Raw genomic sequence first — 11,975 nt, 5'->3', positions numbered from 1 at the left:
TCTCTTCTTCTCATCTTCTCTTCAAGAGAGAGATTCTCTTGAAGAGACCTGCTGTAGGCTCCTAACTTCTCCTCATTTTCTACTTCTTTCCTTTGAGAAGCTCTGCCTTCTACGGGCGCTGGATGAGAGAGCTTTTCTTCACTTCTACGGGCTCTTCTTGGATCGAGAAAGTCTGGCGGGCGGTCAGAAACTGCCGAGACTTCTGAGATGTCTTTCCTTAGGAGAGAAGAAGAAGAAGAGACACCAGGGTTGTAGGGAAGAGAAGAAGAAGAAGAGGAAAAGGAAGAAGAGGAAGAGCAAGGAGGAGGAGGAGGAGAAGAAGAAGAGGAAAACGAGGAAGAAGAAGTTGTGTTGGTTTGGCATGTACGAGTTCTTGTGGTAAAGGGGGGGTCTAACATGTCGAGCTCTTGATCGGAGATAAAAAAGGAAGAAGAAGAAGAAGTTCCTACTGTCGTTGTAGTGGTAGTATTCGATGCGGGTATATCATCCGATAAGAGAGGAAGAGAGAAATGACCTGACTGAGAGGAGGTGACAGGAGGACAGAGAGGAGAGAAAGCCTCTCTATCTTGATCGCCCTTCCGCTGTAAGGATGACGAGGAGCATACTACTTTTGCTACTTGAGAATCTAGACGCACTGAAGATGAAGAAGAAGACGACGAAGAGGAAGAAGTAGAAGAGCAGAAAGTAGAAGAGGAAGTAGAAGAGAAAGGAGAGCGGAAATTTGATGGATCAGTAGTTGAAGAAGAAGTCGATAAGAAAGAAGAAGAAGAGGAAAATTGTGATGGCGTTGGATTGAAAAAGGAGACAGAGGGTAAAGAAGAAGATAAAGAAGAAGAAGATGAAAGAGGAGTAGGATTCGAGAAAACTGACGAAGAAGAAGAAGTAGATGAAGAGAGGCGAGGAAGAGGAGGCGGAGATGACTTTGACTCGGGCCAGATGTCTTGATTAGCCACAGCAACAGACGGCAACGAACGTGAAGAAGAAGAAGAAATAGACTGAGAAAGATGGACTGTTGAATGAGGGATAGAAGAGAGCCGAGAGGAAGAAGAAGAAGAGGAAGAGGAAAGAGAACTACCAGGATGAGAGCTACTAACTATTGAAGACTGAGAAATAGAAGAAGGCTGAGAAGATCTAGAGTTGAGCACACGAGAGAAACGGAGAGACGGGGATGAAGACGAGCAGAAAGTAGAAGAAGCCGAAGAAGGAGAGGGGTTCCCGGAGGGTGCGGAGTGAAATCTTCTATCTTCATATCTCTGAGACTTCCCTAGATCTCTTTGCTGTGAGAAAGGTACATTCATATTATGAGAAGAGCATCTCTCAAGATTAGAAGAAGGAACCTGCTGAAGAGAGGATAAGTCTCTCTGAGGTGGCCCGCCATTCCCTTGATCTTGAGGTGTACATACACCTGAATGACCACACTGTGAAGTAGATTCACGTGAAGGCATTCCCCTTACATTACTAGACTGAGAGGATGTGAAACAAGCAGATCCATAAGAATATCTACTGCTCTCTACATAGCTGCTTCTATTCATCGTCTTCTCTTTATACCTCACGATATCCAGACTTTCCGCCTGGAAATCTGAACCTCCTTTGCCTCTTCGTTCTTCTTCTTCTTCCTCTTCTTTTTCTCTCTCTCTGGAGCCCGTCATTCCAAAGCCATTCATCTCTCTTTCTCTTCCTCTCTGTAGAGCCCGTCGATTGTTCTCCTTATCCCCTTCTTCTATGCACAGAGGGACTCGAGAGATATGTGAAGTAGGAGGCAGGTCATTTCCTCTCTTTAGCTGAGGTGAAAGATGATCCGATTGAGCTGTCGACATTTCTCTTAAGAGTCTAGCTGGGTTATCGGAAAGCGGGAGATCCCCTTCGTTCCTTCCTCCTTGTTGAGAAGACAGACTGGTATGAAGAAGAGAAGAAGAGAGAGGAAGAGACGAACGAGAAAGAGAGACATGATGAGAGGAGAAACCTTGCCATGGCTTCGAAGGTTGAAGGATAAACTTTGGAGGAGAAGAAAGAGAAGAAGAAGATGAAGAAGAGAAAGAAGGATGAGCGATGGATTCGTCGCCTAGTTCATTTAGTGTGGAGGCCAGGAAAGAGAGACTTCTTCTCTCTCGGTTATGAAGAGAGGACGGCGGATTCATCTTCTTGCACAAGAGTCGACTGGAGGGATAGAGAATGAAGAAGAGCTGTTCAAGTTTTCTCTAGAAAAGAAGGACCTCTTTTGCTATCTTTCTTTTCTTCTCATCTCATTCTCTTATAAGAAGGTCGGAAAGTCTCTCAGACTAGTGAGTTCTATCCACGTGTATCCAATGAAAGAGAAGGAGATCTTAACCTCCTCCTTCTCCCAGAAGTGCACAGTGTAAGACGTATATATATATATATATACTCTATACATCTGAACCTGTATATGTCGGTATGAATATGTAGGTGTGGATGTATGTCTACGTGCGGATATGTATGTATGTATGTGTCTACGTAGGTATGTATGCATGTCTATGTATGTGTACGCAGGTACATGTACGTATGTATGTATGTCTACTTATGTAGTTGAGTTTATGTAGGAATGTATGCATGGGTAGGAATGGTGAGACGGGGTGAAAGAAAGGAAGTGAGTAAGAAAAAGTTTAGAGGAGATCACTGTCTCGAGACCACATGAGAATGAAGAAATCCTTCTTCATCTTAAAGAAACACAACAGCCAAGAAATTCTCCCTCTTTCCTTCCCTCTCTCTCCGTTCAGAATCGTTGAATCCCTCCCTAAGTTCTTCCCTTCTGTCGAAATTCTGTCATGTCTTTTTTTCCTTCAGTCCTTCTTTCACGATCTCAAGGGCTGGATGTGTATCTACCTATCTGTCTCTCTTCCTTATGGCACTAAAGAAGAAAAGAGATGAAATTGTCTACTACTGCATCTACTACTACTCCTAGCCTACTGCAACTGTACGGAGAACCTTATCCACTTGTGAAGGATGAGAGAAGTTTTCTTTATCATAGCGAAGCGAATCCTGCAAGGCAAGCATTTCTGCATTCTGGTCTGCGATCAATCTCTTCTGAATGGCGAGTCTTCATTATCCCTCCACATGAAGAAGAGAGAACAAAAGAAGAGGAAGAAGAGGAGAAAAGGGAAGAAGAAAAGAGAAAAGAAACGGGGGTGCGATAGAAGGTTTGCTTTATGAATGAGGATTCCTGAAGTAACACCTCCAGAAGAGAGAGAAACAAAGGCCGTTCTCATAGTTGATGAGGAAGAGGAGAAGATGAAGGAAGCGAAACCGTGTGTACATTCATGAAGAAAGAAAAGAGAAAGATAGCCCGACGAGGCGTTTCCTTCCTTACTTCATTTGGAAGAGATGAGTCTTTGAGGGACAACAGTCAATGAAGAAGGAAGAACGTAGAAGATGAGAAATAGCTAGCAAACGAAATAGTAGAAGTCTTCTTTCTACGCATTCATTCATTCATCGGATAGAAGGAAAGGAGAGAGACAAAGTGGCGTTTCATAGGCAAAGAGGGTGTAAGAAGAGGTGACTTAGATGTAGAAGCTTCTTCCGCCAGCTAAGCGAAGAAAGAAAAGAAATGACTTGGGAGAAAAAAGGGAGAGAGAGAAAAGAAGGAAGATGCAACGCGTTTCCCTTTGAATTCAGTCGCTTGATAGGGGTGTGTCACTCACGCTTTCCTCCACAAGTCTGCCCTATGTGGAAAACAAGCAAGACACAAGGAGAGGTCGGCAAAGAGAAAGGGAGTGGAACTGCAAGGTGTGTGAGTACTATTAGTACTAGTAGTAGAGGGCCATAGCCTTTGACGATGAGATCTAATCAGAGACGTTTGTGAAGTATTCCTTGTGATCTTCTGTTGAGACTTTCTTGTCCGCCGCCTCTGTTGTGTTTTCGGCGTCGTGCTACCAGACATGTATGTCTTATCTCTTCTGGTGTGTTCGCCGCGGGATGACCTAACTAGCTCGAAAGGTGTGCTGACGATGATCATGTGGACGCGGTGGCGTGGTTTTCTTACTGAATATTTCTCGTAGGATTGAAGAGAAAGAAAACATGCGAGCAGGTCTCTAGGTAGGTGAAGAGAAAAGAAAATGAATAGTCACTCATCATCTTTTTCTCACGTGATTATCCGGAAGGCGAACACTGCTCTTGAGGAGACCAAGAGAGAGCTGAAGAGACGGCTTGCTCGAAGATATATAGAAGGAGAAAAAGCCCGCTTACACCATGTAACAAGATAGGAAAACCCAACAGAGAAGTGCCTCTGCCATCTCCCCTCTCAACCCCGCAACGTGTTGGCAAGTATGACGAGAAATGACCACCTCACTGCTACTACTGCTAAACATCGGCACAACTACGGCATTTTCTTAGCAAGTCATTATAGTCTCTTCTCACCGCACAGACGTACGAGGACTGTAGAGAGCAGCCCGCGAGTCTCTTGATTAGGCAGGCCTGCCCCGAGGGTTGGACTCGGTGTCAGGGAATAGGTATCACCGGGCGATAGATAGAAAGCTTCGTGGCGGTCTCTGTCTGCTCAACTGATGCCTCTATATAGAGATAGCCATCCACTCCGTTTCCAGAAGAAAAGCCTTTTTCAAGAAACTCCGACGCGTTCTATAGATTCCGACTCTTACAAGGTAAGGACGACCCCGACGCGCAAGGCTCAAATGAAAAGAATCTCATTCTCGTACTGTGGTCTCCATTCACAACAGATGGCAGCTCGTTCTGTTGGTAGAGACTTAGCTACCCGCAACTTGAGGTGCCTGGCCCAAATCACATGACAGTGCGAAGAAGGGCCGTATATGAACAGAGTCAGAAGACCGGAGAGACGGGAGGGCTGGTGCGGAGGTCATGCAGTCAGAGAATCTTCTGTGAATAGAAAAACACAGTTGTAGTGCACACATAGAGCGGCCATCTCCTGTGAACTCCCGACATCATCAGCCGTCGTGTTTAGACACTGTCTGTGTATGCCGAAGAAGAACAGAAGCGATCTGCTGATTTTTGATCCGAAGAGGGGGTGTTTTCTGTGTAGGGTGACATACTGAGGACGGCATTCGTGACTGGACCGGGCTGAAATCTCGGCGCTGCTTCTGAATGACAAAATCATTGGGGTTAAAGAGAACCTCTTGCAAAGTTCACTTCGATAAAGGTTTCAAGCGGCAAAGCCTTCGCATCAGGGAGGCCAGCGACTGGCGAGAAACGCTGCTCTACGATTCGATGATGCCGTCTCACCGTATCGGCAGTTGAGGTCTTGCCTTCTGAGTCTGTGACAGAAGTTTTTCAAGGCAAGGAGGTTTCTCGGGCAATCTACAGATTCATTATTGCACGCACATAGGACACCATGTCGAGTGACGAACAATGAGGTGCCATGCCTCACGGAAGAAGCTGGGAAACCCGGACCGGGAAGCGATAGAGAGGACAAGACTCGACAGCTAAGGGAAAGCCCGTTAAAGCTTTGTATGGCCACTACAGCCCGGGCTATACGGAGTCGGACGCTGTGGTCGTTCTGTCAATCTCCTTCGTGTCGGTCCTCCGAGAGGGGCCAGCCCCCTGCTACGAGACGCCCAAGTTTCCTGCGGAGGGAACTGCACTGGGCGCTCTGTTGTGACCCCTCTCGAGTCCCTTTCTTGGAGCGTCTCCCTCGCTTAGTCAGACTTCCCTGCGTATCCGACCGTGCTCGCTAATCTCCGTGTTCCCTCTTTCTTGTCCTTCTCTAAATTTTGCCGAGTCGTCGCACCAATATGTGTAGACAGCCGTACGCGTTCTCTGGTGTCGGCGTCTCTTTGCTCTTCTGCGGGAAGCCGAGGCCCTGCGCGCCAAGTGCTCTGAGTACCAAGGGTACTGGGTTCTCGAGCACGGACTGCAGAAAGGTCGGATTTTGGCTTGCAGTCAGCCTCCGCTGATAGGCTCCGAAGCTCAAGATTTGTCTCGCAGGCGACGGTATCCCCGCTTCGCAGGCCGTACGATGTGTAAGAACAAGGCTCAGCTATATTCATCGACATTCCTTCCTCCTTGTGTCCTTACGCAGTCATCGTAGACAAAACAGAGGACTGACGAGATGAGTTTCGTCTGTTGAGGACCGTAAGCGCACTTAGGATCATTTGTTTCGATGCGGCCACTTCGACTACGCCCGGGAAGCAGGCACGGCTGGGGAAGTAGTCTAGGTAAGGCAAAGCCAGTTGGCAGCCACTTCGTCCACCAATGATTCGCTTTGGACACATACCACCCTGCCACGCTTTTTATGTTCCTATGCCTTTGTTGGAGGAACACAAGTGCCTCTTGGGCCTACACCGCGTCAGCTGACTCCATCAGTTTCCGGAGATCGCTTGGATGTTGTTGGTGCCCTCAGCACTTTTGTCCTTCACGCGCGTTCGGGGTTAACTTCTGTCCAACTGCACTGACGTCTTCAGCACGTGTACCCGGCTGCCCCAACCCTAATGGAGGCTCCAGTATAAGCCATATGAAGCAGGCATATCATCTGCGTTTATGGTTCAGTTGTCGCTGGCAAGTTCTGAGAAGAGCTCACTAGCTCACACCAGAGGCAGCCTCGCCCCCTTTACGGCGGAGAGGTGTTCGCGGCGTCCGTACCCCAGTGTTTTCAGGCATAGGGGAAGGTACGGTAGGCTAAAAGAGGGTGATGAACAACGCCGTGTGATCGGTGCAGCTCCGGCCATCGCTTTTTTTTGTGTGCCCGTTCTCGGACCTTCTGGTGAATACAGAGCATGGCATATCTGTTACGTCGCGATCCACAACTGAGACCCGGCTGTTGTAAGACCATCTTGACGGCTTCCTTCTTGTTTACGGGAGTGACGGAGGCAAGGCTGCGTGCTTGAGGGACTTGACCCTGGACTCGGGCTTGAAAGATTTGAAGTCGTTTGTAAGTCTCTCTCCTTCACTGGCATAATGCGGAGTCGGGCGCTCGGAAGTGCAGGAGTGTTTATTTCCTGGATCCTCATCATTCTTTCTGGCGGCTGGGATGCAAAACAGGAACGAGACAGTCAGGTCAGCCAGTGCCCCGGTGCCTGGGCCCCCAGAGCACCACACTTCGTCGTTGTTAAGGGTGCTGACACGTCGGGATCAGGGTCAGAAGATGAAGCATCCACCTCAAGAACTGGCAAGGCCTTTCGCTTGCATTCACGCTCTGCCGGCAGACCCAGAAAGCGACGAAAGCCCTCCGCACCTGCCTCGTCTCGAGGACTGCCTGGTTTAGCGGCAAAACGCCAGCGGAGACGTCGCCAGCGACAAAGCACCTCAACGCAAGCTCCTGCCGACGGCGGTCAAGCAACTCCGCCGCCGTCGCCAGGGTGGGCTGAACGCCATTTGCAGGTCTCACCTCTTTCTGAACAAGGCGACGGCGGGTTCAGCTCCGAAACTGAGGGGACACCCTCAACATCTCAACCACGTGAGCAATCATCAGGCTCTCCTCCTTTGGCTGTACGTCAAAGCAGGGGCGGCTCTCAGGTTAACCTCCCGCTGGCAAGGCAAGGCTGCAGTGAGGGGAACTCTTGAAAAGTCTTAGTATTTCTGCCTCAGGTCACCGTTCAATCTTTTGCTCTGATCTCTGTTGTCAGGAAGCTTTACGCGTAGAAAGCAGGGGGAGTCGTTCGTACACATATACGCACCCTTAAGGTCATAGTTTACTTTCACTGAGGTCCGTGCCGGTAAGCTGCGTCAGGGATCAGCTAATCAGCGTCGAGTATGACCGTCAGCAGCAGCTGTGTCGTGTCCCCCAAACTTATACTGGTGTAGCTGTAGCGGCTGTAGAATGATCGAAGCTGCTAATAGGACGTGGTCCGTTGGGTTAACCGACTCTATTCTGATCAGCCCGACCTGAAATTTGATAGCCACAGTCGGACGTCCCTTCTCCTGTAACAGTTCGGTATGGTGTTCCTTTTAGGTGCTACGGTGCCCCCACTTGTCGGCCCTCCGTACTCGGGAGCTTCGGCCTTAGTCCGCGCGTCTTTGCAGACGGGTCGCGGCCCCAGTGGAGGGCCTGCTCCTTGTCCTCCGCTTCAACGATATCCAGATCCCCAGGCTGCTTCTCATTCTTCACAGCCTAGCGGTCCGCAAGGTTTAGGCGGCACGCTACATGCTGGCGAAGAAACGCCTCCGGGGGATAAAGAAGAGCTCCTGGCCACCATAGCTGAGTGGCTTGCGGAGCAGAGTCCTTCGGAAGAGTCCACCGGGTCTGGTGTGTCACAGGCACAGTACCATGCGTCCCCGCCGACTTCCGTCGGACCAGGCGCGAGCCCTCCAGGCCCTCAACCGCTTCCACCTTTCACCTCCCATCTTTCAATGGACCCACATGGAGGCCCTCAACCGCTTCCACCTTTCACCTCCCATGTTTCAATGGACCCTTCTGGAGACCCTCACTCGCTTCTATCTTTCACCTCCCATGCTTCAATGGACCCACATGGAGGCCCTCAGCCGCCTCCACCTTTCAACTCCCTTGTTTCAATGGACCCACATGGAGGCCCTCAGCCGCTTCCGCCCTTCACATCCCATGTTTCAATGGATCGACACGGGGCGCCGCCGTTCGAACAGTTTGTGTCGCAGCCATCGGACTTGTCTTCAGGCCAACAGAGCGCCGTAGCTTCCACTTCGGGAGCTTCAGCGGGGCCGAGTGGAGGTTGGCCGCACGGCCCGTCGAGTTCTTTCCCAGAGTCGACATCGAGTCAAGTTGTAGCAGTCCCTTCTACGTCGGGCTATTCAATGCAACCTACTGATGGCTCTCAGTATGGCCTGGATACCTCCCAGCTTGGGGTGCCAGTAGCCCAAGGAAGCGCACCACCGTTCAGCTCCCAAGCCATGGTTCCGAGTCGTGGCTCGCCGCAAGATCAGTATATGTCTTTCCCACACCTGCCAGCAGATCGCCAGGGCCAATCAGATGCTTTCAGTGCAGCTTTACAAAGTCAATCTCTTTACGACCCGTGGTTTTCCCAGCACGACCCTTCGCCAAGCCAGTCAAGCTCGGGAAGTTCCACTGGACCAGGGCCATACGCAGGTGGATCAAGTAGTGGTTATCCAGTCAGTCAGGTAGGTCGCTCAAATTTCCGTTGTTGTGAGATTCGTATGAGATAGCGCTTGAGTAAGTTCGACATCCCGCAAGACATTTTCTCAAGACATTATGCGGGTCGTGTTCTCAGCCCGCGCCGTGGCCGGAACAACCACTCTCTGCGCTTCCAGGGTTTCCGACTGTGAGCAGCCCAGAGAGTTCTGACTCTGAAGAGGGAACAAATGGAGCCTCGACTTCTCGGCAGCCTGGCCCAAGCCAGCCATACGATCAGGGCTGGCACCCTTCAAGGGGCGGAACGGGAGTCTGGCGAGGCATCCTGTCGTCTCCTGCTTTCGGTGCCATGCATCATGGTGACGGAAGAGGAGGATACGTAGGTACGATAAACTCCACGTGGCGATATCTTCCGGACGGGCTCTACCCGAAATACCCACTCACGCCTCTATTCGCTTTCCTTATCGAGGATTTCCTGCTTCCGTCTTGTCTTTGGCCGATCTTGGGTATATCCGTCTTGCGAAGCGCGAGAATCAGGAGTTACGAGTACACATGCCTATTCAGCGAAACCGGCAATTACAGTAATCTTGACATACTTGAAGCATGCCACGTCCTTGATGGCGTCGTTGAGCTGTCCTTGGCGAGGCGAGTTGCAGCTTTAGTACACAAGACCGTCTAGAACCGACAAGGGGGGGTGATAACCGGTAGACACTATCTGCCTGTCACCGTGTGTTTCTAATTTGCCAGGGGGGACACTCGATGGGTCATACTGGCCGCAGGTATACGTTTGTCGTGACGAGAATCGCTAATGAACACATTCATTGTTGGTAGGTCCGTGCCCGAGGAGATGTTTTTTCTTTGTTCAAGGAAAGTTTGAGAGTCTGGTAAGCCATTTTTCTTGTTGAAAAAGAACATGTGTGGCTCTCTCTTTGTGTCTTCTTGGACAGCCCGTCCAACTGCTGGGGTTCCTGGAGTTCGATGGCGACAACTGGTTCGGCCGGGTCGTGCTCCTTTGAGAATGGGAGTGCCACAGCAAGCATTAGATGCTGTACGGCGTCAACCAACCGTTCCGGGGACGCTAGTCATGCCCTCACCCTCTGAAGAAGGCACCACTTCGTCATCCTCTGGAAGCACAAGGGGCGCGGCGGGGCCGTCCCCTGCACCCCCAACACGGCCACCCGGGCCGTACTTGACTACCTGGGAGCCTGGTTCAGGTCAGACCACGGCCTTTGGTCTGTTAACTCTCAGACCGGTTGCTTCCAGTGGCTCTTCTCCAGGTAAGATCAAGATCATGTGGAGTTAGCACGGGGTGCGGCCGAAGACCGACTTCGATGCTCAAAGCTTCTACACTCAGCTTCATTATGATGTTGTAGCAATTGTGTGTGGTAGTTGGGAGAAGGGAGGGAGGGACGGACGTTTCTACAGTTTGTAGAGATCATACGTGAGGCCTGGCTACGGCATAATGGTCTCCGTATTTTGCCGGTCAAGACTGGTGTTCAACACGGATCTCATTCTTGCTGTTTGTCAATGTCTTTCTTCGTGCCCGGACTGCTGCTTTCAGGCTCACCCCCCAACCGTCTCGAGCCAATGTTGTATTTCTCAGCGGAACCAGTACCGAGGCTGCTGCTTGTCAGACCAGTTGGACCACCTGAGCCAGGTTCACCACCACACGGTATGGCAGGTTGTCCTATGCCAGCGCGTGTCCATAGAGAATATCATGCGCTGGTCGCTGTTATGATGGGAGAACAATCTGTTTCGCAGCTGACTTTGTGGACTGCAGCGGCTTTCCCCCCCTCAGTACTCTAGCTCATTTGGATTCCTTCCTGTGTTTTCCTCGTTCCTTGGCATCACCTAGACCCTAAACTCGTCCTGCGCGTGTCTCCTTCCTCGTCCCACCACTCTCTGTGGTTGCCGTTCTACCCAGGAAAAGTACGGCTGTGGCCTGAGTGTGTGTTTTTATAGAACTCCTCCTGTGGTACATGATTCTGATGTCTGCGTGCACAGCCGTCTCTTCAACAGGAATCCTAACCTTCGGCCCGTTCTACCACGGTGGTCAAGCTTCCAGAACAAGTGGCCAAAGTCAATCAGGATCTTCACAGCAACCGAGCGCTTCAGACCAACCTTTGGACTTATCAGTGAGGCCGCGTAGTCGTAGCCGTTCACCAGCACCGCGATCGAGATCCCGTAGCCCGCGGCCTTCAGCAAACGTCCCCTCGGCTCCAAGTAGCCGTAGTGCTTCTTCCTCAAGCCCTGGGGCAGGCTCGAGTGTACGCATGGTGAATCTGGATTCCATTGGTACCACGCAGAACGCGGTCACCTGTGATTGACTTGACCTCCCCTTCTAGTTCTCCCCCGCTCGTGGTCAATACATCTCCGACCTCGGCGGTTGGCAGTCCCAGCACTGCCCGTAGTAGAAGTCCCCGTAGCAGTAGCAGTAAGGAATAAAACTTCTTTTTTTCAGCGGTGTGGCCCATCTCAAACAGTGTCGTGAGAAAGATACCATACAAGGTACTGGAGTTTGACGGCTCTCTCCCTGCACTAGGACGGTGTCTTCAATCCTATGTAACGAGTCTGCTCGGATGATGGATCGGATCGCTCGGCCACCTATCCACAAACTGAAGAGGGTCGCAAGGTGTTTACCTTGCGACCCTCTTCAGTTTGTAGGCAGGAGCCGTCATGACTCAGAGAGGAAAAGTAACCTGCCTATCTCCCTGACTCTATCTCGCAAGGGTCCGTTGTTGATGTGTAAAGTCTAGGTGTTGTGTTTTCATGTGTCACCTCGTCGAAAGGGGAAGAAAACGGAGTTCATTCTCTTTCTTTCTTTATGACACCCATGCAAGTTCAAGAATCTCTATCCGTCACCCTGCGGCAGCGACATGGATAGCAAAAGAGAGAAAAGGAGACAAAGAAGGGACCTACTACGGTTTTGTTGGTACACCTAGTCCGTCTTCAACCTTTTCCGTAAGATAAACGGCTTACAGGAACAGCGTGG

The 11,975-nt window shown here is 50.6% G+C and overlaps 3 protein-coding genes across 3 annotated transcripts; 2 read left to right on the top strand and 1 right to left on the bottom strand.

The window, feature by feature from the left end:
* Positions 1 to 3,239: 3,239 nt before the first annotated feature.
* CSUI_007746 (uncharacterized protein) lies at positions 3,240 to 3,709 on the top strand (the record flags this gene model as incomplete). The annotated part of the gene is made up of 1 exon (XM_068067890.1): positions 3,240 to 3,709. A coding segment is annotated over exon 1 (147 nt), but the record flags the coding sequence as incomplete, so codon positions are not given.
* Positions 3,710 to 6,879: 3,170 nt separating this feature from the next.
* CSUI_007744 (uncharacterized protein) lies at positions 6,880 to 11,310 on the top strand (the record flags this gene model as incomplete). Its single annotated transcript, XM_068067888.1, has 7 exons — positions 6,880 to 6,886; positions 6,908 to 7,378; positions 7,874 to 9,012; positions 9,123 to 9,366; positions 9,931 to 10,260; positions 10,545 to 10,655; positions 10,988 to 11,310. The coding sequence occupies 7 exons, from the start codon at positions 6,880 to 6,882 to the stop codon at positions 11,308 to 11,310; spliced, it is 2,625 nt and encodes an 874-aa protein (XP_067920135.1).
* CSUI_007745 (uncharacterized protein) lies at positions 8,518 to 8,937 on the bottom strand (the record flags this gene model as incomplete). Its single annotated transcript, XM_068067889.1, has 1 exon — positions 8,518 to 8,937. A coding segment is annotated over exon 1 (129 nt), but the record flags the coding sequence as incomplete, so codon positions are not given.
* Positions 11,311 to 11,975: the final 665 nt, after the last annotated feature.

The sequence above is a fragment of the Cystoisospora suis genome (genome assembly GCF_002600585.1).
Source record: "Cystoisospora suis strain Wien I chromosome Unknown contig_4158, whole genome shotgun sequence".
NCBI classification, from domain to species: domain Eukaryota; phylum Apicomplexa; class Conoidasida; order Eucoccidiorida; family Sarcocystidae; genus Cystoisospora; species Cystoisospora suis.
Note: the sequence above shows the minus strand (reverse complement) of the source record. Positions and strands in the feature narration are given on the sequence as shown.